Source organism: Vitis vinifera, chromosome 2 (genome assembly GCF_030704535.1).
Source record: "Vitis vinifera cultivar Pinot Noir 40024 chromosome 2, ASM3070453v1".
Taxonomy (NCBI): domain Eukaryota; kingdom Viridiplantae; phylum Streptophyta; class Magnoliopsida; order Vitales; family Vitaceae; genus Vitis; species Vitis vinifera.
In genome coordinates this window covers 7,244,202-7,270,653 of record NC_081806.1, presented here as the reverse complement: position 1 = coordinate 7,270,653, position 26,452 = coordinate 7,244,202, and the positions used below count along the sequence as shown (strand labels likewise).

Genomic DNA, 26,452 nt, shown 5'->3' with positions numbered 1-26,452 from the left:
TACAAAGGATTATATGCATTTGAGGTTATTAAGGTTTAACGAGTGGCTATCGGAAATCAACTTAGGGTTATTTTGATTGAAAGCATGAAAATAAAGACAAAAACTCATTTATAATATTGAATATTCAAACATCCTATGGGGAGCATTCACACGTCCTTCAAGATATTCAAATGCTTCTGAGGGAATATTCATGTGCTCTTCGTGGAACGTGCAAACATGGGTCATTTTTTTTGTAAAAAATCATTGTCTTTGAAATTTTTCAATGCATTTTTGTAAAAGTAAAAGTAAAAAACGCTTTTCAAATGTTGGGTCTAAATTTTTTATACAAAAACAAATGATTGGTTTGTTGAAAATTCAGCCCACAACATAAGTCATCCTTATAGTCACGATACTTGATTGATCTCCCGAACTTTCAAGACATCCTTAAAGAGACTTGATTTAGAGGCTGACAGTTTGATAAATTGAAGCCTCAATATGGTTTTTAAGGTGATTTACTTAGGAGCATAATGATATAACGCGTTAAACATGTGGAAGAGAAGACTTTTTTAAAAATACTTCGATTTAGAGGTTGACAGTTTGATAAATTGAAGCCTCAAAATGGTTTTTAAGGTGATGTGCTAAGCAGCATGATAATATACCGCGTTAAGTATGTGTAAGAGAAGCATAGGTGTCGATAATAAAAAATCCTAAACAGTAGGCGCATTCAATCATATTTTCTCATATTTTATAGATTGTTTATTTAGAAGTCTCTAGTTGGTTTTCATGTTACATCATGTATCGTCATATTATGTAATTTGATTTATGCATGTATAGAATTAATCAATCTTTATACGTACAGACAAGAACATAAAAATCAGGATAAAAATTTTAATTTAGGATTAATTTTTGTTTTGACTAAGTATTCGTCCCCTCCGAATAGTTTTATAGATCGAGATAAGTTGTTTCAATGTGCACTTGAGATTGAATAAAAATGAGGAGATCTACGAGAATATTCCAAATACAATCATTGATATTTTTGTAGTAAAATTCCAACAGATATTTTTTTCTCTCCATGTCTTAGAGCCACGTTACCATGTTGAAGAGAAATATCTCAGAAAATTAACAAGATATTTGCAGGAGGAGGGATGCACCGCCCTTTTATCATTGACCTTCTTCAAAACACAAGATTGGATAGTGTATAACCCTAACAGGTGCCCACATGACAAGAATGACCAAGTACATCTTTGATCTTTCACAGACCTGTCCGCATCACATTTCTCATTCATGCCTCCTGCGTTTAATAATCTTTCCATACAAGTCCTTGCACTCTAGGCCTAATGTGATTCTTCAGATTCACCACTATTTTTGGGTTGGTAGGCAATATTTAGCTGTTGGTAATAGATTAAAATAGAATTAGGCCTACCAAACTAATATTAGGCACACAAATATCTCATTTTACAGGAAAACACAGCCACCAGTTTCATTTGCATGCAGAAATTTTCTGGTTCATGAAAACATGATATGCCAAACAGTTTCTGATATCAACTAGATGCCACCATCATGTTGTTGAGTCCATGACCAGAAAACTAGGCTCTACACTCATTACATAGTAGTCTATGTTGGGATATTTTAGCAGAAGCAAAAATTAGAACCGGTTTAGCCGCTTATTAGAATGTATTAATTATAAATCTTCATCCTAGAATGGAAAAATGGGAACCATTTTCTGTTACAAGTTACCATGAGTTCAGACAACTTGTAAGTATGAAAACCAGACAGTTGATATGGTAATCTTATAAAAAATTAGGTATGTTTTGGGATATAACTCATCCTATCAAAAGAGAAAATTAGGAACTTGGATTCAATAAGATGTTTTAGCTGACTTTGCCAAGATGGACCAACATCCCTACCAATAGAGAAGAAACTCACCATTGAATTAGCTCAAGAGAGTGAAAGAAGAGAGGAGAGATATATATGATTTTGGACTTTGTTTAGGTGAACAAATTACATTGTTGTTAACCAGGTATAGTATGTTAGGACATTAAGGTGGTGTTTATTTTTTTACTTAATTCTAAATAGAACTTTAATGTTTAATAGTGTTAAATATTAGGTTGTTTGGTTTTGTAATATTTTATTTCTATTAAGTATTAAAAAGTAAAAAAAACCAATATGTTATTTCTATAATCCCTTCGAAGGGACCAAAGGATCTACTAGGGAGCAATATATAGTTGTTGCGTGGGTTTCTATTTATAGGTCTTAGACCTTTTGGTTTTTTATCTCCACAATTTGTGCAATTTGTAGGGGTTTTCCACGTAAAAATCTTGTGTCATTATTTATCCCTTTATATTTGATATTATATTTGAGTTGCCAAGAATAGGTTAACTTGTTTTAACCTAATATAATATCTTGCAGGATAATAGTAAAAGATTCATATCTATATTTATAAATTTGACTAATAATAAGATTTTCAATCATCATTAAGTTAATTCCCACAACAACCCAGGAATCCATGTCCGTTCTTTTTCCCATCTTCCCCTCCTTCACATCCTCCTCCTGTATAATTCTTAGAGAAAATGAAGTGATAATAAAAGAGATAAGGTCTCATGTCCTCCACAAAAAAAATGTAGTAGCTGGAATGAGAACAACATGGCTAACAGCTAATGTCAACAAATCTCAGTTGAATAAACGCCAAACCGTCCATGTGTGGCGGCAAGAGATTTGGAATTATCTTCGAATAAGGACTGACCCACTTGCTTAATTCTCCATCAAACTCGTATACTTCCTCTATGCTTAACAATGGATGCGACATTTCATCACCTAAAAGAATTCGATGGTAAATTAATAATTATCTTTGTAATGATTTGATGCTTGAACACGTTTCCCACACACTTGCATAACTAAAAACAAAAAGAGTTCCCAAAGGGAGAAAAAATGCTGCTAGAGATGGGAAAAATGACTGTTTGGTGCAGCAATCAGTATGAAAAGAAAAAAAAACATATATATTTGCCAGAAGATTTTGTGTCCTTAGATTTAATCCTTCAAGTCATTATCCTTCTACCTTAGTTCAAGCATGTTTGCTCATGTACTTTTCAAAATACCAGTCAGAATACGAAAAGACAGAGTTCAAGTTGCAGTAAATTTACTAGTCCTGGTGCAAATGAGGAGTTCAAGTTGCAGTAAATTTACTAGTCCTGGTGCAAATGAGGACTACGCGGCATTGGTCCAAATTGGCGAGTCTAATGGAGTATGTTAGCAAACACCTTATAGTAAAGGAGCACTTGTGCTTTTGGACGGACTAGAGTATACAAAACCAAAAGCCCAAGAAAAAAGAAGTACTAGATTTAGTTACAACCACATGCTTGCCGTCTTGGAAAGAACCTCCAGTCTTCTTATCCAAAACCAACCAAGACCGAAGGAAATTTAAAATTCTAAGATTTTTCCATCCACATAAATGCTGTATGTGAAGGAGAGAGAACAGACAAAAGGACGCTTAGCATGGTGGGGTTTGCTGCACTGTAGCAAAACAAGACCGTCCATTGCTTATCACCCCAAGAGATATAGTTGAGAATTTGATGGCAACAAGAATATACTTCGAGTATTTTTCAGCAGCAGATGGCTACTCTACCATCACTGTGTGTATCCACTTTCTTTTTTCAAATCTTCCCTTTTAAACTTTACCATAATGAGGATATGGATCATGTAAGATTACTAGAGGCATCAAAGAGCAGTTTTCCATAGGTGTAAAATACTAAATTTCTGATAAGATGATTATATAATCTCCCATATGTTATACCCTGTGAAGCAAAAAATCAGAGCATTTGGTCAGACAACCCACCGCCAGATTCGGCAATAACAGCAATTTAGTATTAAAAACTGAGATTAAAGAAAAAAATTCTACCTACTTTTTTTTGTCTATACATGATAATTGACGGAATAACTGAGAACATAATCTTGGACACAAGTATTTTAATCCTACCCTTCAATAAAGTAACAGATAATCACGGAAAAATTCAAAAAAATTCATAATTCTCGGAAGGTGACTATTAGGAGGAAAATTCAAATTTCTAGTAAGGAAAAAGGAAAAGTGTGAATGGGCATGTAGAAAATGACTTAAAAAAGCCAAGCTGACGTGTTTGATCTTTTCCACTTTTTCGCTTTAAACTAGAGCCCACCAAGGTTGCCTACTTCCAGGAACAAACCATGAGTTTCCTTCTATAAATAAGCACTTATCACCTTCGTCCATTCTCTCATTTCTTCTCCCACTTCACAGCACCAGAACAAATGGCTTTGACATTACGCTCTTCTACTTCTTTCATCAATCCAAAAGACACCAAAGGCCTCAAAACTCCAGACATCTCCAGCTCAATTTTCTTCACACCAAGCAAGCCTCCATGCAGTATCCGAGCAAAGATCTCAACGCAAGAAGCACATCTCTGCCATGAGAATGCCATGGTATCAGAAGGAAGGAAAAATCAAGTCCTTCATGGGCTGCCAACACCACATAATAAAAATGGTTCAAGGGTGCCAGTGTTTGTCATGTTGCCCCTTGACACAGTCTCCTTCGGAGGGAACTTGAACAAGCCACGTGCCATGAACGCTAGCTTGATGGCTCTGAAAAGTTCAGGAGTGGAAGGAGTCATGGTAGACGCTTGGTGGGGGTTGGTAGAGAAAGATGGACCTATGAAGTATAACTGGGAAGGGTATGCTGAGCTTGTGCAGATGGTGCAAAGGCATGGACTAAAGCTCCAAGTTGTCATGTCTTTTCATCAGTGTGGAGGGAATGTTGGAGACTCTTGCAGGTATGTACAATTGAATTTTCATTTGTTTTTATTCTAAGTGAGATATATAAGTTTATTGTATGCAAGATTTAGCACAGGAAGCAAGAGAAATGGAGAGAAATGGAGAGGGGAGTTTGCGTATTTCTGAATTCTAACACCCCTTTTTCTCTTGGCATGAATTTTCAGCATTCCGCTGCCTCCATGGGTTCTTGAAGAAATCAGCAAGAATACGGATCTTGTCTATACAGACAGGTCAGGCCGGAGAAATCCAGAATACATCTCATTGGGTTGTGATTCAATACCTGTGCTCAGAGGACGAACACCCATCCAGGTCTATTCTGATTATATGAGGAGCTTCCACAACCGATTCAAAGATTATTTAGGCGGGGTTATTGCGGTAAGCATCCATTAATTTTGCTCATCTTTTTTAGGGTGGACTGAGATTTTTATCTGCTTGGCAAACTCTAAATATGAAATTCTTGAGACTTATCACCGTAGTATAGCCCAAAACTCCATGTAGTCTATGAAAAAAAATAAGAGAAGGCATCCAGCAATTCTCCAGTAAGCCCCATACCAATATGATCAGGTGGACCAATAAAAAGGCCAACCATACCATTTTATGAATCCTCCATCCTACAACATTTGTATAAAAATCAGCTTAAAGGATGAACTCAAGCTATTTAAATCCTTTATTTTTGAAATTTTCAAATGTTTTCCAACTGTTGAAATGATCATGATTGAAGTTACACATCCCAAATCATCAATCAAGCTGGTTTTTGGAATACAATCAACCTAACAGATCTCTGTGAGCAATATAATTCGCTGGATAAGAGACCCTTTTTTTTCTACTGCATGCTGAATCTGAAGCTTTTATGGTCAATTTTGTCATGTTTTTGGGGATCACAGAAAAGGACCCGAACCCTAGGGGAAGATACCAAAAGGCAAGGAAAAATGGATAGAAACAATTAACAAAAGCAACAAATAGAATTACGTTGGCATCACAAAATCAATAAAATTTTAGTGTCACCCATTCTAAAGGTGGCCTCCCAGTCTTTAGAACCATGCTTAATATTCTCGCATCCAAATTCTTTTGCAGGAAATTCAAGTGGGGATGGGCCCCTGTGGAGAGTTGAGATATCCATCTTATCCAGAAAGCAATGGGACTTGGAGATTTCCTGGAATTGGGGAATTCCAATGCTATGACAAGGTAAAAGATGACTATTTCATACATAGTGGGCATCAATTTTTCTTTATAGAGAAGCAATTTAAATGTCTTGTAATCAAACCATCAGAAACATAACAGTAAAGCATCCTTCTTTGTCAAAACAGTACATGAGAGCTTCACTGGAAGCATCAGCAGACGCAGTGGGGAAGAAAGATTGGGGAAGAAGTGGCCCTCAGGATGCTGGCCACTACAACCAGTTCCCTGAAGATACCGGGTTCTTCAGGAGAGACGGTACATGGACCACAGAATACGGACAGTTCTTCCTAAAATGGTACTCTGGAAAGCTACTTGAGCATGGAGACAGAATCCTAGCAGCTGCCGAAGGAATATTCCAGGGAACTGGAGCAAAACTCTCAGGAAAAGTAGCTGGAATTCACTGGCATTACAAAACAAGGTCTCATGCGGCTGAATTAACTGCTGGATACTACAACACCAGAAATCATGATGGCTACCTCCCCATTGCCAGAATGATGGGCAAATATGGAGTTGTATTGAACTTCACATGCATGGAGATGAAGGACAGGGAGCAGCAAGAGCATGCAAATTGCTCCCCAGAAGGCTTGGTCCGGCAAGTAAAGATGGCGACTAAGACTGCAGGAACAGAACTTGCTGGAGAGAATGCACTGGAGAGGTATGATTCCAGCGCCTATGCACAAGTTTTGGCAACAAGCAGGTCAGATTCTGGCAATGGGTTGAGCGCATTTACATATCTAAGAATGAATAAAAGGCTGTTCGAAGGGGATAATTGGCGAAGCTTGGTCGAATTTGTAAGGAACATGTCAGAAGGCGGCCGGAACAGACTTCCAGAGTGTGACTCTAGCGGGACAGACCTTTACATTGGATTTATCAAAAAGAAGAAAGATGTTGCGAAGACGATGGAGGCTGCTCTTGTGTAAACAAATATGTGCCTGTTTATATGTGATGGTGCATAGTTTTAATGCGTTGCAAGGTAGGGGAGAAAAGGAAGATAGAGCAAAAAAAATCATATCTATGCTTTTACATACATAGCCTAGTTTTGGCAAAATCTGCCAATGCTAGAAAAGAATAAAAAGGAGTTTCCAACTCTCCATGTCATAAGCCAGTTTTATTACAGTCCTGGCTAGAGAGAAGTGGAAGTTAGTTCATCATTTCAAGTGGTGCTTGTCTCAAGTCTGAACACAGTGATTAAATCACTCAATATGTTTCTTTTGAATTTTAATGGTTCTATTTCTTATCCTTATATGCATTTTTTACGATTTCTGGTACAGTCAATGTGAACATCTCAAAATGGCTCACTCACTCCAAAACGAATGGAAATCAATGATTGAAAGAGTCTATTCCATAATATTAAGAGAAATGGGATTCCTAGTAATTAACCAAAAGAATTCTGATAGCAGAGGGAGATGATATCTAGTGGGGTTTATACTACCTCACATATTTAGGGTAGTATTAAATGCCTCTTACAGTTAAATTAATATTTACCTAGTTCTGTTATTTAACAACAATATATACTTGTTGTAGACTTTAAAATCATCTTTTATTATCTTAGTATCAACCCAACTTAATACTATTTGGGCTAAAGCCTATATAATTTTATATATAGTGTTAGGGTTGAAGCCCAAATAAGAAATCGATACACAATATTTGTCAACTAGTTAACTTTTAGGTCAATCTAGCATGCTATCATATCCTTGTTTTACGAAAAGTTATAAATTTGAACCTCACTAATGTTTATCTTTCCAAATGTATCGAGTCCACGTGTAAGATACACACACTAAAAAAAAATAAAAAATGGCACAGTGTTACAAATAAAATCTAGATAAGTTTAATACAGAATGCTCTTTCCCTATACCTCTTCATCGTGGCTATGGAGGCACACTCGTCTATCCTATAAAGGATTAAGGAAGGAGACTCCATTACAAGCTTCTTAGTGGAAGAGGTTGTTAATGGAGGGAGGTGTCTCATCTACCTTTTCCTTATGATACTCTTATTTTGTATGATGTCAATAAAGATCATTTGAGTTTAACAATTATGTGATTTAAGGCAATTTTTTTATTTAAAAGTCAATTTGGAGAAAAGTTTGGGTGGGTGGGTGGGTGGGTGGGGAAAAGAGAGGAGGAAAAGGATTTAATTAATGTTCTGGGCTATGGTGAAGGAAAGGTTTCAAATATGGCTTACTATGTGAAAAAGATAGTACCCATAAAAGGAGGAAGCCCAACATTAATAAAAAGTGTTTTTTTTCTAACTTATCAATTTACTTCATGTCTTTTATTTGTTATTCCTATAAAAGAGAGTCAAGAGCTCAAAAAGATGTAAATGGACTTTCCTTTGGAGGGGGTCCTTTTGAGAATAACCCACATTTGGTAACTTGGTTGACTGTTTATATGGACAAAAGGAATAAGAGATTTAGTATTAGAAGTCTCTCTCTTCATCTTCAACAAGGTCATCCTTGGCAAATAGTGTTGAAGGTTCACTATTAAGTGAGAGTTCATGTGAAAATGGGTGATTGCAAGGAAGTATAGGGAAAAAGAAGAGGGATGGTACTCAAGAGGTATGAGAGAAGGGTATAGTTGGGTATATGGAAAACAATTAGAAATGAGTGGGACATCTTTAATAGTAGATCTTGGTTAAGGTGAGCCATAGATAATAAAATTTTGAAAGAAGAGGTGGTGCGATCACTAGAAAAGCCTTTTCTTGCATTGTAAATAACTTAATAGGTAATGTGATGACTTATCATTGGAAAAGCATTTTTATTTTTTTATTTTTTTTTGCATTGTTTTCTATGGTTACCGCAAAAGATACATGGATAATAGACAGTCAACCCATGATTGGGAGCTGAGTAATGAGCAGAATGTCCTAGAGTATCCACCAAAATTAACTTAGCACAGTCCTCTCCAGGAAACGCCAACAAGTTGATTTTCCACTCGCTTCAAGAGTGCATGATCGTTTGAAGACACAGGATAACAATGCCAAAAGAAACCTTCATTGGATAGCCTTTATTATAGAATCCACCAGCCTATATAATTCTCGAAATTGCTTATTCATTCTTCCCAAATGAACCAAATAGTAGCAGGTGTCACAGCTTTAGACATCCCCAAGAACACCTGAACCCAATTGCCATCCCCTCTCCCCACTCTCCCCCACCCCATTCCACTCAACCCCCAACAGAAGAACTTTAAAAGGCGCTCTGCAATTGGCTTTACAAGTCTTTAGCAATATGCTTTGCCTCATGTCATTTTTCATAAAAATCACAAAGGGAGGAAAGATGTTGCAGGAGAAGTTAAACGATTTTGAGCCATCTTTTTGAAAGGGATTCCACATGGCCTTTTTTTTTATAGGCAGAATAAAGCACCTGAAAGAGGGCGCATCAAAGTACACACAATGTATACAAGAACTCCACATGACCATTGCCACCTCAACTAACCCTTTTCATTAGCATTTGAATTTAAATCTCACCTGCCTAAATAAATTAGTTCCACACTACTTTTTTGAGCAACAGATAAACATAGCATTTGGTTTCTATGAAGTGAACATGTCACAGCCTTGAAACTACGATCTACTACAGTGTGTTTCTGATCAAGGAGAATGAAACAAGACAGCAAATCTACAATACAAACGTGGCCAGGGAGAAGCTTCAACCAATGTCTGAGTACCATTGGCAACAGGATTCATCCTTAGACCCAGTTTATTGATAAGAGCACTTCTTTCACAGCCCAGTTGTCACTGCCACCCTTAATCTAAGCACCTGCATAAGTCACAGTCCAGATTAAAATCCCATAATTTACACATACATGCATTCAGACAGGTTGCTAAGTTTTGGGGAACTAGAATTAATTCCTCTAAATTAGCAAACCAACCTACTGTATCTCTTGCACTTCAAACTTGAATATAGAAAAAGGCATGCAGTGAAAGGACTAAAGAACAGTGAATAATGAATTGAGATTTATAACAAATGTGGAAAACAAGACAATCTTGTTCCTACAAGTATCCTAATGAGAAAGCAGATGTACATTCAAACAGGACTAAATGCCATTAATATCCAGCAAAAATAGAACTCACAGTTTTTTACCCATTATAGCCACAACCAATAAAAAAAAATTGGCTTTGGAATTGATCTATAATGAGGTCCTAATATGTGAAAGCAGAGACTTGTTTGCCACTCAAAATTTAGGGACAAGGACCTCCACATCCCAGGAGGGGCAAGTGCACCCCTGAAATTTTTAAAAAACAAATTGACACTAGGGGGATTTGAACCCCTTACCAAAGAAAAGGTAAAAAAGTCCATTCATTACCACAATGCCAATTGCCACATGATAAGTCCATTCATCTGTGCCCCCTCTGAAATATATTCTCATATTTTGCGCCCCCACCCCCCCTCCCCCCTCAGTTCATTTCCTAGCTCCACCACTGTTCAGGGAGTTTTCCATCCAATGAGTAAAGTTATATTACCTTGAACATGGATCTCTTTCTCTCTCTTTTTTAAAAAGAAACTATACTTGTATCATATAAGATAAAAGTAAGAATATATATATATGAAGGATGAGAAATGTTTCAAAAAGAAAACATATTGGAAAATGAAAAAGAAAAACAAAAGTGAATGTAATATAATGCCTTTGGCTTCCCACCTCTAGGGAAGCAGGGTATTTAAACTCAAGGTAGCATGAGATCACTAATAAAATAAACAAAAGAAAAGATTCCTCTCTTGGCCAACTTATCGGCTTCTTAGTAACCTGATCTAGACTTCCACAAGAAAGAGCAACCCAATCCCCTAAGTTCATAATTTTCCTCATCCAATGATTATACATCCGAAACCTTCTATGACCTTGAGTCACTTAAGAAAAAAAAAAGGTCATTGAGTCCCCCTCCACCAGTATATTGGTGACAACTGACTTTTTCATGGCTTTAAGAACCTCATGGCAAGTATTTCCACCTCAGCAGCTAGCCCAATGACACTTTTTGAACATGGATCTCTTTCTTTTTCCATTTTTAACATCAAATCATAACGGCATTTATCCTAGGTATCCCAAAAGCAACCCTGCTGGTTGCTAGATGCCTTTAAGTGGAAGGGGATTCAGCTATTATTCTCTCATTGATATGTCAGAGCAAGACAAGAAACCAGAATTAGAAGCCTAGATCAGCCACCTAGATCATTTAGTCCATCAAGAAAAACATCTTCAGAATTCCAAGAAATTGTTTCAAAATTTTAAACAAAGTAACAGGTCAGCTATAAATATATTACATTTATCAAAGGTACCAAATTCCCACTCTGCATGCTCACCAATCACCACAGTCGTCACGATCAAGAGTAACTTAGTAACATATACTAATGTTTAATTGCCTATAAACAAACATATATTAGTATGTGATACAAATCACCTGTTAGAATTGCTACTGACGTCCATCACCACTTCTATCTCATATCCATATGTAAAGCTGGTGGATCCCTCTAGGAATCCATGGAGCAGAGGTAAACCAAGAGAGGGAAGATGTGCTAGAAGATCTCTAAAGATGGGCAACTTTCTGTTAAATGTTTCTTTGAGGTAGTTTCACAAGGGGAAACAACAAAGTCTCAGAGTCAAAACTCTAGAATTCAGCAGCTCCTCCTAAAGTAGCCCTCTTTGGTTAGCACTAATGCATTGAATGAAGATTTATTTTTTCTTTTTTGAGGGAACAGAACAATTTTATTGAGGAGAAATCTATATAAAAAGAAGGATGTTGCTTGTCTAAAATATCCTTCCACATTAAGGCGGCCGAATCTAAAAGCCCCAAAATAAGCTTAACTAAGAGTAAAAGGAATAAATAAATAAGAACCCAAAACACACCTAGCCCTTGAAAGGATAAAAAAGACAGGTCTTCCAATCCAGCAAAATCAAATTGAGAGGAATTCCAACAAACTCTGGTCACAGAAATTATAAGAGAGCTTAAGAAGACAAAATGATATCTAGCAGAAAGCAGGTCATTTTATCCTTCTTGAGCAGAAATGGAAAGAAGGATTCAGGAGAGAAAGAAATTAAGTCATCCAAGGATCAACTTCTCTTTCAGGGAAAAGGGGTAAGACTACATTAGGTTAATGGTCAAGCAGCCTAGGATTTGTGGGTCTTGATATTTGCTCTTTTTGAAACTATTTGAGTGCTTTTAAGAAGGGTGAGAGAGTAACTTGAGGAATGGAAGAAAGTGTGGACAGGTTCATCTTTGCTTGTCAAGTCCTACAAGAAGGAAAAACATGATAGAAACCTTGGGGAGGGAAAAACTCCCTAGAGAAAGTTCAAGGAGATCATGCTGAGATCTTTGCATGTTTGGACGGGGAGATTGAAATAGATAAGAGGCTGGAAGTTTAAGAGGTTGCTTGTTTCTTTTTCTATTCATACTTCATTCTCTTATCATTTCCATTTCTTTTGTTTCCTTCTTAATTGATTCTTTGTTATGCTTGTTGCGTGCATTCTATGGATACTCTCCATGTACTTTGGTCATGCCTCCTATGGCATTTCTCAATGGTAGTTTCATTACCTATCAAGAGAGGGAAAATCTTTTACCCACTAAAAATCCTCAATTAATCATCTTAAATACTACTTTCTCACCTAGTGCTAGTTGCATTACTATATAACATCAAAAACTACATCTACAAACTAGAACAAGAAAATCATCTTCGGTCGAGGAAACATAATCCCATTTTCTAATTTAAGTAAAACATTGAATAAAATCAGTTAAGAAAAGGTAACTCCCATCACAGTTTTAGATATCCACGAATCTCCATTCCTCCAATTGTCTTCACATATTTCCAAAACCTTAATAAAAATAAATAATAAAAAAACACCCAGATTGGCTGCTAATCTCTACCAATTTTCCCAACTCCCACATAGAAAATGCCACGGGAGAACCACTAAGCCAGCAATACTATGCATACATATTGATAAGCAAAGAAATTGGTATATGCCTATACAATTATAAATAGAAAAGAGAAGAAAATGTACATTCAAGGATGTGGATGAGAGGAGGAATCGGGAATTTGGCGGCGGAGATCTTCGATCAATTCGCTAAGCTCTTTGCGAGCGGATTCTCTGCCGATCATGAAGCCATACCTGAAAGATTAAAGTGTGAGAAGAATGAGAATGAAACAGGAAAATGAAAACCCTAATGCGGAAGGGTACCAGAAGGAAACAGCAGAGAAGACTCCAGCTGTGGCCACCGTTTGAATCAGGGTGAAGCCCTTCGCCATTGAGCCGCGTTGCCTCTCTGTGTTCTCGGACTCAACACTCTCTTTCAGGCCTTTTAAGGGCTTCTCCTTCCTTTTTTTTCTTTTTCTTTTTCTATCTTTTTTTCTTTTTCTTTTTCTTTTCTTTTTCTTTTTCTTTTTCCCTTTTCTCTTATCAAAGCGCACTTCATATATAAAATTATTAATAAATCAAACATTGTGTTCCCGTTTTAAAATAATTTTAAATAAATTTAAAATTTCTGATTTTTAAATAAAATTCTGGTTTTTAAATTTTACATAAATTTTTTATTTTAAAGCAAATTTCTAAAAGAAATTTCTATAATAAATTTCAGACTTGATTTTTTAAATTAATATGGTGGTTGATGACATATTTTTTATTGATGAATGGTAATTAAAATTGTTATTTTTGTTTATAACTTGATAGAAAATTTAGATAAAATTTAGGGAGAATTATGTTTTGGGGGTAGATGGGCTCCCAAATTAATAAAAGGTTCATATAACTCTTCAAATTGAGTCCAAGACCCAATGAAAGTATTTCCAAAAATGTCCTTTGTTGATTTTGAGAAAAAAAAATTAATATTTTTGAAAAATACTTTTATTTAATTTAATATTTTTTATTTAATTTAATATTTTTTAAAAATACTTTTATGTAATTTAATATTTTTTAAAATACTTTTATTTAATTTAATATTTTTTTTAAATAAATTTATTTTATTTAATATTTAAAAAAATATTTAATTTAATATTTTTTTTAAATACTTTAATTTAATTTAATATTTTTGAAAAAAAATTTTAATTTAATATTTTGGAAAAAAAAATTATTTAATTTAATATTTTTGAAAACTACTTTTACTTAATTTAGTATTTTTGAAAAAATAATTATTAAAAAATAATTATTTAACTTAATTTTATAAAATATTTTATATATGTTCTTAAAGGGTATATTTGTCCATTACTATTTCATATCCTTCAACTCAATTTGAAGAGTTATATGGACATTTTGTTAATTTAGGAGCCCATCTACCCCCAAAAGACAATTCTCCCTAGAATTTATTCTTTTTATTTTTAATTTTTTTATAATTTTAATAATATATAAAATATATATTTATGACATCATTCGACCATAGTTTAATCACCATATTAACCAATAAATTGTGAATCGGTAACTTTTTTAGTTTAATTACCAATTTGGTTATAAAAACATTGGTTTTTATACATAAATATATATTTTCAAATTTTTTCTCTAACCAAATATATTATAAATAAAGTACGAGTGAATCAAGTAAATAATTCTTGTGTTTCTTCTTTGTATGCAATTATATTTTTATAAAAATTTTCAATGTGTAAATATATTCTAAATTAAATGAAGACAAATTAATCAAAATTTAATGCTATTAAATTTCATAATAAATCTACCAATTTTTAAAAATTAATTTTAAATTAAAAAACTAACTCAATTAATTAATTAGCGACTAAATCAAAACTAGTCCAAAATAATCTTCTTATAATTGAATATTAAATGGTACATGTAATAAAAACTTAGCCCAATGACATATTTAAAAATAAATAAATAAGTTTTGATGTTTCTAAATTTATTTGAAGTAAAATATTAGTAACCACTATTATTTTTTAATTATTATTCATTTTAACAAAAAAAAATATATATATATATATATTATGTCTATATGAAGTTATTAATATCCATATTTTATAATATATACTAAAGTAATATTTTTAAATAAAGCCCATTCGTTAGAAGGGCAATTGTGACTAATTTCATATGCAAGGTGCAAACTATGATTATTTTGACACCAGATGCTAATGTTCTTTTATAATTATTGTCATATTCCCATCTAAGGTTGGATTTTTGGTTTGGTTGTTTGGAAAATTTGAGGGAAAATAAAGAACAAGAAGATAGGAAGAAAAAAGAAAAAAAAAAAAGTTGAAATCTAAGGTTAATTTTGTCACATCACCGAGGTGGTCACCTGCACATGGCTAGGTAATAGCCCTCCCTCCAGGCTTTGGCCCTCTTTGGGTGGTACCTGCTCTAGTACCAAGGATGAAAATATCGGTAATCACGGATATATCGGTACTTCGATTTTACGGATATATCGGAGATATATCGACGGATATTCTGGAAAAAAAATATCGATAGACTTAAAATTGTTAAAAACTCATAGAAATGCAATGAAAACCTCATAATAATATAATTAGAAGTATAATAGACATTTTAAAGTTGTTTTATTGAAAATTTTGATATACATATGATATAATTTGCGATATTAGATGTAATTATATCATGTCGATTTATAAGAAATGTTAATTTCGTAACTGTTCTCATTATAAAGTCACATAAAATACTTCATTTCACTAAATATCAATCATTTGTACACATTACATTGCAATGTCCCTTTAGTACCAAAATGAGGATCGATGTGGTTCAATGGGATTGATAGATGAAGGAACCTCGGCTTGCTGTTGAAGACAATATTGGTACCAAGTCACTGAGCCTCAATAATATTGGTTAAAAATTCTAACATGTCGTGCATATATCTCTTGAGTCTTGCCCACTGCCTCTACATGGATAGGATACTCAAAGTTCACCCATGTGTTAATGTCAAATCGTCCTTCCATCTGATATGGAACTTAGTATAGCATTTTTCTGGAAGGGGAATAACGCGACATACCATACTCTTCATCTGTTGAACTTGAAGGTTGACCATAACTCATCACATGAGGATGGTAGACATTAGCCTCATTCGATGAGTCATTAAATTGAGTGTTTATACTCATAGATTCAAAACTCCCTAAAAGTAACTCCTCGTTATATGGTTTCATCATTCGTTCTCTTCCTCTATAAGGCTTCCCAATAGCTCCTATGTCTGGACCAACTCTTCTAGAGTCATGGTCTTCATCCTGTGTGCAGTTTGTGAAATCATTTTCACAAGTAAATTGGTTGGTTGGATATTGACTATGTTGACATTCATCAATATCTCATCCCCCATTATCACCTCCATCATCAGTTCCACCTCTTGAACCATCGTAACTAGAAGCAGAAGTACCTGCAGCACTAGGTCTACTATTATGGCCAGCACTTGTGGAGTCAATCTCTTGGTGGGAATTCAAAGCCGCCTGACGTGAATCATCAGTATCTTTGCTAAAACTTTCAAAGTGAACTTCTTGGGACAACACACGTTCAACATTAACTCCAAATTCTCGAGCATGAGCGGTAATTTGTGGATCAGGATTTCCAACTTCGTTATCCAAGTGTATAGGCCTAACCCATTAGAACAACTGATTATCTTCTTCTTCACCCACCTCGGTTGAAATGTCAAGAAGATCAAGGTAATCTTTTTCAGCAACTCAATCATTTTGTCTCCATATCGCATAACTTTAACCTCATATTATAGTAACAAAAAACTAATTGCTCCAATCGAGGGTAAGCCAAACGATTTCGTTGCTTTGTGTGGATGAGAGCAAACGTGCTCCAATTTCTCTCATAGGCAGAAGATGACACAGTTTGTGAGAAAAATTTGATGGCTAACTTTCTTAATGTAGGTGTTTGATTCCATACATAAACCACCATTCAGCTGCAACCAATTTGATAGTCATATAAATACTTATGTGGTGAATTTACAATAATGATAATCAATTTTTTCCTATAAAGCCTCACTAGGCACCATGGTTGACCTTGCTGCAATTCCCGCTCGATCACCAAATCCTCTTTTTGCATCTCGAAAAAGTATAAGTTATGTATTCAACATTTAATTTGTTAATATCATATTTGTTAGTAAACGTTCAAATAAATTGATGAATGAAATTATTGTTTTATTGATAAAAATAACAGTTTTTTATTCACCTCATTTCCAAATTGACCAAGCGATTCAGTAGTTGGATCTAATTTTGCAAAAACATCATAGACAGCTCGAAGTAGTTCCGGATCACTACCAACTCCACGCCTATATTGAAATCTTAGATTCAAGAAATATGCTACAATAAAATTTAGTAGAGTTAGTATTTTTTTTTAAAGAAACTTAAATACAAAGTAAAAACTTATAAAGATATATAGTACTTAAGTACCTGCTGCATGAAGTGGATGTTTTAGTGTTTTCTCCCAACGATCTTGTATTATTTTGAACATCCAATCTCCAGCTCCTTGACGAATAAGGTTCTCTTTCATCATGTGCATAAGCTCGTACACAAATGGCATTGTGGGAACAACTTTAGAATCCACAAGTCGAAGCACCATGTATAATGAATGGCTCATATAATGAAACTATATTTGTCAATCTGTCCCAATACGTATGGTCAAACAATAATTACTCCAATTCTCGTCCAAGTTTTGTTCGACTGAGTTTGTGTTATGTCCATTCATTACTCATAAACAATTTTTTCAAATCAGCCCTTTTTTTTTAGAAGACTGTCAAGAGCAATATAATTGATAGCAAACCTTGTACCTCCTGGTCAAACACCACAATACTTTCTCATTTGTGCTAGTAACCAACCATGATTGTAAATGAAGTTAGTTATCTTGCGAACATTGTTTATCACCTTGATAACACTGGGTCTTTTACCGATGTCTTCAAAGATTAAGTCAATGCAGTGCATCGCACACGAAGTCCAATATAAGTTATAGTTCTTCATCAATTGTTTCCCTACTTTCATGAACGCTGACCCATTATCCGTGACAATTTGGACCACATTTTTCTTACCGACTTCTTTGTTAATAGTCTTCAAAAGATCATATATATACTTATGGTCTTTGATATAGTTCGATGCATCGACTGACTTAAGGAACACCGTGGTCCCTTTAGAATAAACCATGAAATTAATAATACTTAATTTCGTGGGCCCCGTCCATCCATCTAACATTATTGTGCACCCATATGTCTTCCATTTTTCTCTTTGTTGGTTCACATAAGCTTCCATTTCTTTGTACTCCATTTCCAAGTACTTGTTCTTTATTTCATATGGAGATGGAGGTTCGATTCCCATTCCTGCACTTTATATATAAAACATGTCACAAAAGACTATACTTACTAAAAGTATAACACAATATAACATTTGAAAAATTAGTAATTACCTACTTGTTGTACACCAATAATCATATTCTTGAAGTGATGAGACTTAGCTTTTACGGGTGCGACACTCTCATAAATGAAGAATTTGCTTATTAAGTGTCTCATCTTTTCTTTAATTACACCACCCTTGAATATATCTTTGCTATTTTTTTGTCTTGCTGTAAAAGACTTGTAAAGCAAATGGGCAATAGGGGGTGATTGATGCAAATGTCGCATACTCTATGATTTTCGCATCGTCGGCGATATACCAGTAGAAGACTCTCCCGATTTGCGTTTGCTTCCTATAATATTCTCATGTTGTTCACGTTCCCAATCAAATGGTTTTAAGGCACGAACTGCATATCGATATGCATCTCGTTTATTTGGGTGCATATCTGTCGGATACATATACACATCTTCATCCTCAGCATCTTCATCATCATCATCTTCGTTTACCAAATGTGTATGATGAGTCCCCATTGTGCCACGTAATTGACTACGAATGTCTTCAATATCAGCATTTTTCTTTGCTTTTGTTTTTTTTTTGTCACCAACAATCGTATCTCTTCTTTCACTTCGGGCGGCACTCTTGGACACTTTTTGGTGTTGTTATGTGGGTCGTTATGCGTTAAATGAGACTTGAATCGCTTGATGCCTCCACTTTTCATTACCAACCCACAGAAATTACAAATTGTTCCATTTCGGTTATCCTCAATTGGTGAACAATACTTCCAAGCCGGATCTCGCCCTAGCATGACAAAACCACCTTCACTAGCCATGTTAAATCTATTGCAAGAAAAATACACTTAAATTTAAATTTATGTTAATTAAACTAATTAAATAATTTAGTTAAGTTAATTTTTTTATTCTAAATGTAATTCTATGATAAATTTACTAAATATAGAAATTAATCATAATTGATATGAAAATAAATCACGATAATAAAAAAAATTAAACATATTTAATATTTCATATATAGTAGTTCATGTTAATTAAACTAATTAAATAATTTAGCTAAGTTAATTTTTTGAATCTAAATGTAATTCTATGATAAATTTATTAAATATAAAAATTAATCATAATTGAATATGAAAATAAATCCCAATAATCATAAAAATGAACATATTTCATATTCAAAATATATTAGTTCATGTTAATTAAATTAATTACATAATTTACTATGTTAATTAAATTAATTAAATAATTTAGCTAAGTTAACTAGTTTAATGCAATTCTAAATGTGAATCTAAATCATAAATAATCATCTAAAAAAATATATCAATTTATAATTAAATAATCAAATTAACCTAAATTAATTCAATAAAAATATACAAATTAATTACAATTGAATGTAAAAATAACATTAAATCATCCTTGCAAACATACTAATTAATTAAAAATACATGAATTAATTACAATTGCAAACAAAATTAATTATAATTTAAAATAAACATACTTTAAAACGATTGAATAATTGAGTAACCTTAGAAAAAAATTAGAGTACTAAGAGAGCAAATGAAGAATCAAAGCAAAAATGGATGAAATTGATGCAAAATGGACTATTTATAGACGAAATTTGGGCCAAAATAGTCGTTGGAACATTAAGTTACTGTTGAAATTCAATTTTGGCCGTCGAATCAACACAGGCGTGATCTGGGCCGTCAGATCATGCTGGAGAGAGGACCGATTTTTCGCAAACAATAGCCAAAAAATCGACGATATATCTCCAATAAATCAACGATTAATTGGCGTCATAGGCAATTTTTTATTAAAATCGCCGATTTATCGTGTTTCGACGATATATCGCCGATTTTTTGGCAATTTTTTGAGAAAAAACGACCCTCCGATTTATCTTAACGATATGTCGTGTCACTTGCCTCGGATACACGATATTTCGCGACATTTTCCTCCTTGTCTAATACTAATTGTTACGCACACATTCAGAACTCACCCTTTAAAACCGGCTATTAAGGGGAGGGTGCCCGAGTGCTTATAAGCCCAATTAATTTCTCAATGTGGGACACAATTGGGTCATCATAGGATCATCCCACATCATTTTTTCCATTAAATTTAACTGAAATAAAATCATTTCTCTCCATAGCCAGAAGATGAATCTGTGAGGAACTTTGTTAAGCAGCTCATATTCAAATGTAAGACAGGAAGAAAACCCGAGATTTTGCAGTTGAAAAGAATTAAGAAAATTTCCACTAAATTGCAGTTCAAAACAATGATACATTTTGTCAAAACAAAGCTCATACATTGGCTATATAGACCATTCCAAACCATTCTCTATATCGGGTTCATTTTTTGACAAAGCTCAGCTAATTCGTAATTCGATCACTCCAGCATAATCATCTGGGCAATTCAGACCTGAAGAAAGCTACATTTACTGGGATGTTTGTACTCTGGATGGGGTGCCATTGCTCTTTGAAATCCAAGCATTTAGACCTGTCAAAATGAAAGATGACTTCCTCAGCAAAAGTGAGTTAAGGTTCTAGAGGGATTTTTATGATCATAAGCTTCTAATACTAACCACAATGGATCTTTTGGTTGGCTGAAGCATGGGGGGTATCTTCTTCTTTGATGTACTTGTACCAGTGGCTCCCATTTTATCTTTCCGTCTATCGGAGTTAGCCATGTTACTATGGGATGACTCAGGCCGATTCCTATCAGAGGGGTTTCCATCTTCTGATTCTTGTATTGCTTTCTTCAAGCTTTCTACCACCTCCCTCATTGTTGGTCGATCTTTTGGATTCTTGTTAAGGCAACTGTTAGCCAACATAGCAACTCTCCGCGCTGCAACGAGAGAATACTGGTCTCTGAGCCGTGGGTCAATTATCATGCTGAACCTTTTGCCATCAGCTGGGAACTGTTTTACCCAATCTAGGAGCTTCTGTTCTGACTGTGGGCGGTTTCTTTCGACTGTTCTCCTGCCTGTCAGGATCTCATAAAGCACCACACCAAAACTCCATATATCACTCTTGACAGTGAGATGACCAGTTTCAATATATTCTGGGGCTGCATATCCTTGTGTCCCAACAACCTGACAGTGCAAAACAAAACATAGGAGTTCAACTCATGGCAATGAAATTTTGTTCAGATGCAATCAAACAAGCCCTTGATTTATAGAAATTAACAAAGGAGCAGATTATGGCACAATCCTATATAAGAGTGTAGAGATTGGTTGGTTGACTGCATAGTTAGACTAAATGAGTATGATGAGGCTCGTAAAAAGGAATGCAAAATTCCATCTCTTCTGACCATGCCTGCCACTCCCCTTTAAATCAACCTCCCAACTCAGAAAAAAATAGAGATTTTCTTGGTCTCTTTGGATCTGGTACAGATCCTCGAGAAAATATAAGCATGGTTGAAGGTCCCACGGGGATCAGCCATTTTAAGTGTGGCTATAAATTTAAACAACCATATTAGCAATCTGAACCACCTAAAACAGTTCTTTCATACTTGCAGGTCATGCCGAAACTACAGAGCTCGAGAAAACTACAAAAGCGTGGCACAAGTGTGTTATTTACTTACTGCTGTGGATACATGAGTATGGTCACCCGTTGGCCCCTCCCTAGCAAGCCCAAAGTCTGAAAGCTTTGGGTTGAAGTTCTCATCCAAGAGCACATTTGAGGATTTAAAATCTCGATATATAACCTGTCCAATTAGCAAAATGAAAATTGGTTCAACAAAACACCCAGAAGAATCTTGACTTCAAACAAGTAAAACTTTGAAACATGAAGCAAATAAGGAAAGAGTCAGTCTAACTATTTACTTAAGACCAACATTTCGTTTTTCCTAGATTTTCTCTCATCCTGTTTCATCAGTTCATATACTTCTCCAATTAATACCATAGGCATCAGTTCATATACTTCTTCAATCAATACCATAGTCTCCATTTTATACAGCTTTTGAAGCTTTAAAACCAGGGACACCCATCAAATGACAATGGGCTATGGAAATTACATATGGAACACATAAGATGCAGAACATAGACAAGAGTACATGTGCATAACAAAATATAAAAAATGACAAAACATCCATGTCAAATTGGCGGCCCTCCAAACAGAACAAGTTCCTAAAACTGATAAGCTTGAAAAATATAACATGGATGCAATGAAATCATTCATTTGTGATATAGCACACGAAATGCCCTCAATTTTTTAAAAAAGTTGAAGTGAGTCTATTCCTTATTATGTGTTTCATCAGATGCAGATTCAGTTTTTTAAGATCTTTCGTGGTAACAACTCCATCCAGCAGATTGATTTGTGCTCCAATTGCTATGAAACAATATAGAACCATGCCATTTCCATAAGATAACAGAACATGCCCAATAATTTACTATCATGTCGAAAGAGAGTAATTTAAGAAGAAAATGAGCTACTACATATCAGACAATGAGCTCCTATTTTGGCCTTATATACGAAAATTAAGCCTGATGAATATTAGACTACAACTAAAAAAATTGATATCACAATTGTCTATTTTATCATCTGATTAGGTAGACTTGAAGGAGATGTCACCTTTATGGAGCCATTGATCAGTAAATCAATGTAATCCACTAACCCAAAATGGAAATAAAATAATAAGATTAAGTAATAAGCCTTTTCAGTTTAACTCCTCTAGGTTCAACTTGCATGATTGTAGAGTATTAACCAATTCATCAATTGTCACTGAACAAGTAGGTGTTAAAAAATTCAAAAACAAATAGTTCAATTATGTTCTTGAAAATTTCCCTGATATTCTCAAGGAACCACTAGAAAACCCTTAACTGGGATATGCTTCCTGTGCCCGTTGTCTTTGCCCTACAATTTTGGAACATAGATATATGAATCCAAATTAACCTTCTGAGACAAGCTAGTCAGCAAAAAGGTTCCAAAACCATATATCATTTAGGTTGAAACTTCAAATGCATAGGCAATAACATGGGGTTAACTTGTATCAACTGAATAAAATAAATTGAACCTGGATTACCTGGATTTCTAGACCCTCATGCAGATAAGCCAATCCTTCAGCTGCACCAAGAATAATTTGTAGTCTCATTTTCCAAGGAAGAGTGGACATTGTCCTGTTGAAAAGATGATTCTCTAAGCTTTTATTAGGCATGTACTCGTATACCAATAACCGTTGAATCCCTCTTTCTCCATCTACAGAACAGTACCCTAAAAGTTTTACAAGGTTCGGGTGACTGACAACTGAGAGAAATTGAACTTCTGCAAGCCATTCCTTATGCCCCTATATGAGAAAAGAAGAGAACCATAAGAAACAGAAACCATCAGGCAGAACAAAGTGGGACACAAGATATTCAATTAAACACTAAATCCCAGATGCACATTTACCAACTTTAAGAAGCAAAAATGCAAGTACCCAAGAGTCAAGATTCATCAACTAAGTTCCAACCAAAATTCTACATCACAGAAAAATCTGTTTATTAGAAGCTAGGCAGAGAGCATTCAAAAGTGGCTGGCTTCCACCGCAAGTGGCTAAATTCAATCATATCTAACTGGTATGCTTAAGTAAAGAAAATTGTAAATGAGAACCAACGGCAAATAAAGTTCTATTACAATCCTCCCCCGCCCTACACTCCCTAAAAAAGGCAAGTGAAGAAGATAACCCATTAGGTTTATAAGAGGTGGAACAGACGAAGCATGAAATTATCCCATTAGGTTTATGTATCATTTGAAACTACTTCAATTTGTTTCCAATGGACTTTGAAATGAGTTCTCCAATTACATGTTTAAAGGTTCATTTCTAAAATTTCATGAATGAAGTAGCATCAGTTTTTCATAAAAGGTAGAGTCTTTCTTTTTTTTTTTTTTCCAATAACCAGGAAACCCCACCATGGCTGGGCCCTTCAGACCCACCCATGGTTTCCGAGCCCCAGGAAGCCTGACTGCACCTACTAAAGCCAGCACCGGGTAATCCAGGGATTCCTAGTGGAAGGCATTGAACCTGAGACCATGTGCCCCTACCACACATCCGGGCACTCAACTTTATGGCTGACAAAATATGACAATTGAAAAACAGCATTTTAACAAATAAGCATCATTTTAATGAGGGTGTAAAGATGGATGAGGAGCAATGCAAGAAAGGATGGAATATGACAAAAAAGAATACATTGATGAGAATTCCTTAATTTATTCTAATGACAACAAGCTGCTTTATCCTCCAAATGTAAGAACAGGATGCCGCATTTCTTCTCAAATTCAAGTTCTACTCATGTCAACCAAAATATAATAAACCAATGCCCTGAATGAAGCAAACAAGTAACAAGCCTTTCTACAGCCGTACTAAATTTAGTAAAAGGCAATTTCTGAAGTAAATTATCTGTCTAGGAACCGAACACAAAGAAATAGCAATATGTACCTGAAAACCTTGCTGATTAAGCTTCTTAATAGCAACCACAGTGGGATTACCCTGACCATCTGCTGGGCTGATTGTACCTTTATATACATTCCCAAACCCACCTTCTCCAATCTTTAACAACCTGTTGAAACCATTTGTTGCATCTCTAAGCTCTGGTAAAGAAAAAACTCTCAAATCCTGACCCTTCTCTCTGTACAATTCAGGTATGCTCCTTGGCGATGCCATAGAACCTGCTGATTTTGTCGTCCTCGATGCCGATGAAGTATCCGATTTATTTTGGTTTTTCAATTCTGGTGCTGATTTTGATTGCTTGGACTTGGATTTGTCCCTAAAGTACAAAAAACACTTCATTTTTTATTTTTTTTTCAGATTTCAATACAATTCTCCAAGTTTGAAGCTGCTGCAGAAATGGTGTCGCTTCTCTCTCAACTCATCTTCAAAAAATTCAACCGACTAACTGTGTCCGCATCTGAATTTCAGAGAGAGAGAGAGAGAGAGATCAAGAAGAGAGGAAATAGAAGGGAAGTGAAAACCCAGATGGAAAAGGAGGGGATCGAGGAAAACAAATATGTTAAAAATAATGACCCAACCCCAGCAGACTAGATACCAGAAAAGCTAGAGATGATATGAAAACCCAGATGGAAAATGAAGGGGAAGTCCGAGCTGAAATGAAAACCCAGGAAGAAAATGAAGGAAGACAGGGTGACTATATAGAAAATGAAGCAAACAGGAGACACCCAGATTACAACTCAGAGCAAAGGGAACAAAAACAAGAGAAACCAAGACCAAGACCAAACCCAGATGAAGTTGACAACAGACCCAGACAATGAAAGAGATGGAACTGCAACAAAAACTAGAGATGAGGAAGCTCAGAAATCAAATAAGAAGAGGAAAAACCCAGGTGTGAAAGAGAGGCAGAGAAGATAAAACGTAGAAAATATCAACAAAAACGCGGTAAAGGGGGAGGGGGTGTCGTGTCTAAAACGAAAAAAACAGAGGAGGACAAGGACAGATGAGATCAGACGAGAAAAAACAAAAGAACGGAGAAGAGAGGAATGGGTACGTTTCTACGTATTCCCACTCGTTTTGGGGCTTACAGCTTCATTGAATATTTTGCTGGTTTGGTTTGTTTGGTCTTTGGAGACTGGAGACCGGAGACCTTGAAAGTGAGTTTTAGTGTCAACAGTTTGATACTGTCAAATGTTTTAAATTTAACGTCACATACAAGCTGCCTGTGCCAGTGGGTAAAATAAATGAAACACCTCCCCTTTCTCTCCCAAATTCCCAATCCCCAAACAGCCCTCTTCCCATTACATTTTCACCTATCAACCCACTCTATAACCCTACCTAATTCCTGGGAAAATTCTAGGATTGGAACCTACCCTTCATCATTCTCTGGGATATGGAAAATTTGTGTTTTTATTCTTTGATTTGTATTTTTTTTCTTTTCTTTCTCATTAAGCATTTGCTTGTGCCATGTAAAAGGAATAAATATTAAGAACAGTGGCAGAAACACCAATAATCCAAATCCACAGCCTTTTTTCCTTTTTTTTTTTTTTGTGGGCTTTTACCTTCAGGTTTATACCATGTTTTTTCAGAAGTAACACAGGCAATTTCATTATCTACTTTTTCCCCTCAGCTATTTTGGCACCACATTCAAAGGTTGACTTCTTCCCTTTATTCTCTTTATTATTTTTTTAATAAAAAATTTTTACAATTCAAAATGATTCTTATTTTTAATATAAATTTTTTTAAATTAAATTAAATTACACAATAATAATAATAATAATTACTTTTACTTCTTCAAATACTTAAAAGCAAAAGTTCAAAACAAAATTAGTACCCAATAAACAAT

At 34.9% G+C, this 26,452-nt stretch overlaps 2 protein-coding genes across 3 annotated transcripts; one reads left to right on the top strand and one right to left on the bottom strand.

The window, feature by feature from the left end:
- Positions 1 to 4,088: 4,088 nt before the first annotated feature.
- LOC100247246 (beta-amylase 3, chloroplastic) lies at positions 4,089 to 7,198 on the top strand. The gene is made up of 4 exons (XM_002282835.5): positions 4,089 to 4,775; positions 4,941 to 5,151; positions 5,851 to 5,961; positions 6,084 to 7,198. Exons 1-4 carry the CDS (start codon positions 4,258 to 4,260, stop codon positions 6,873 to 6,875), a joined length of 1,632 nt encoding a protein of 543 aa, XP_002282871.1. The 5' UTR covers positions 4,089 to 4,257; the 3' UTR covers positions 6,876 to 7,198.
- Positions 7,199 to 20,405: 13,207 nt separating this feature from the next.
- Positions 20,406 to 25,790, bottom strand: LOC100264398 (probable serine/threonine-protein kinase PBL19). Of its 2 annotated transcripts, XM_002282868.5 has the most exons (5): positions 24,598 to 25,769; positions 23,206 to 23,466; positions 21,766 to 21,888; positions 20,765 to 21,274; positions 20,406 to 20,679 (listed from the first exon to the last, which is right to left on the bottom strand). In XM_002282868.5, exons 1-5 carry the CDS (start codon positions 24,946 to 24,948, stop codon positions 20,674 to 20,676), a joined length of 1,251 nt encoding a protein of 416 aa, XP_002282904.1. In that variant the 5' UTR covers positions 24,949 to 25,769; the 3' UTR covers positions 20,406 to 20,673. The 2 variants fall into 2 exon arrangements, with proteins under 2 accessions (XP_002282904.1, XP_059590072.1); XM_059734089.1 differs by having other exon boundaries at positions 20,406 to 21,274; positions 24,598 to 25,790.
- Between the last annotated feature and the right edge of the window lie 662 nt (positions 25,791 to 26,452).

Bases quoted from the DNA above. Each gene is read 5' to 3' on its own strand.
- LOC100247246 (XM_002282835.5), top strand. From the start codon at position 4,258: ATGGCTTTGACATTACGCTCTTCTACTTCTTTCATCAATCCAAAAGAC. The intron at 5,152-5,850 runs GTAAGCATCCAT...ATTCTTTTGCAG, and splicing joins ATTTAGGCGGGGTTATTGCG to GAAATTCAAGTGGGGATGGG. The intron at 5,962-6,083 runs GTAAAAGATGAC...TTGTCAAAACAG, and splicing joins AATTCCAATGCTATGACAAG to TACATGAGAGCTTCACTGGA.
- LOC100264398 (XM_059734089.1), bottom strand. From the start codon at position 24,948: ATGAAGTGTTTTTTGTACTTTAGGGACAAATCCAAGTCCAAGCAATCA. The intron at 23,467-24,597 runs GTACATATTGCT...TTTCTCATATAG, and splicing joins TTAATCAGCAAGGTTTTCAG to GGGCATAAGGAATGGCTTGC. The intron at 21,889-23,205 runs GTAATCCAGGTT...CTAATTGGACAG, and splicing joins ATGAGGGTCTAGAAATCCAG to GTTATATATCGAGATTTTAA.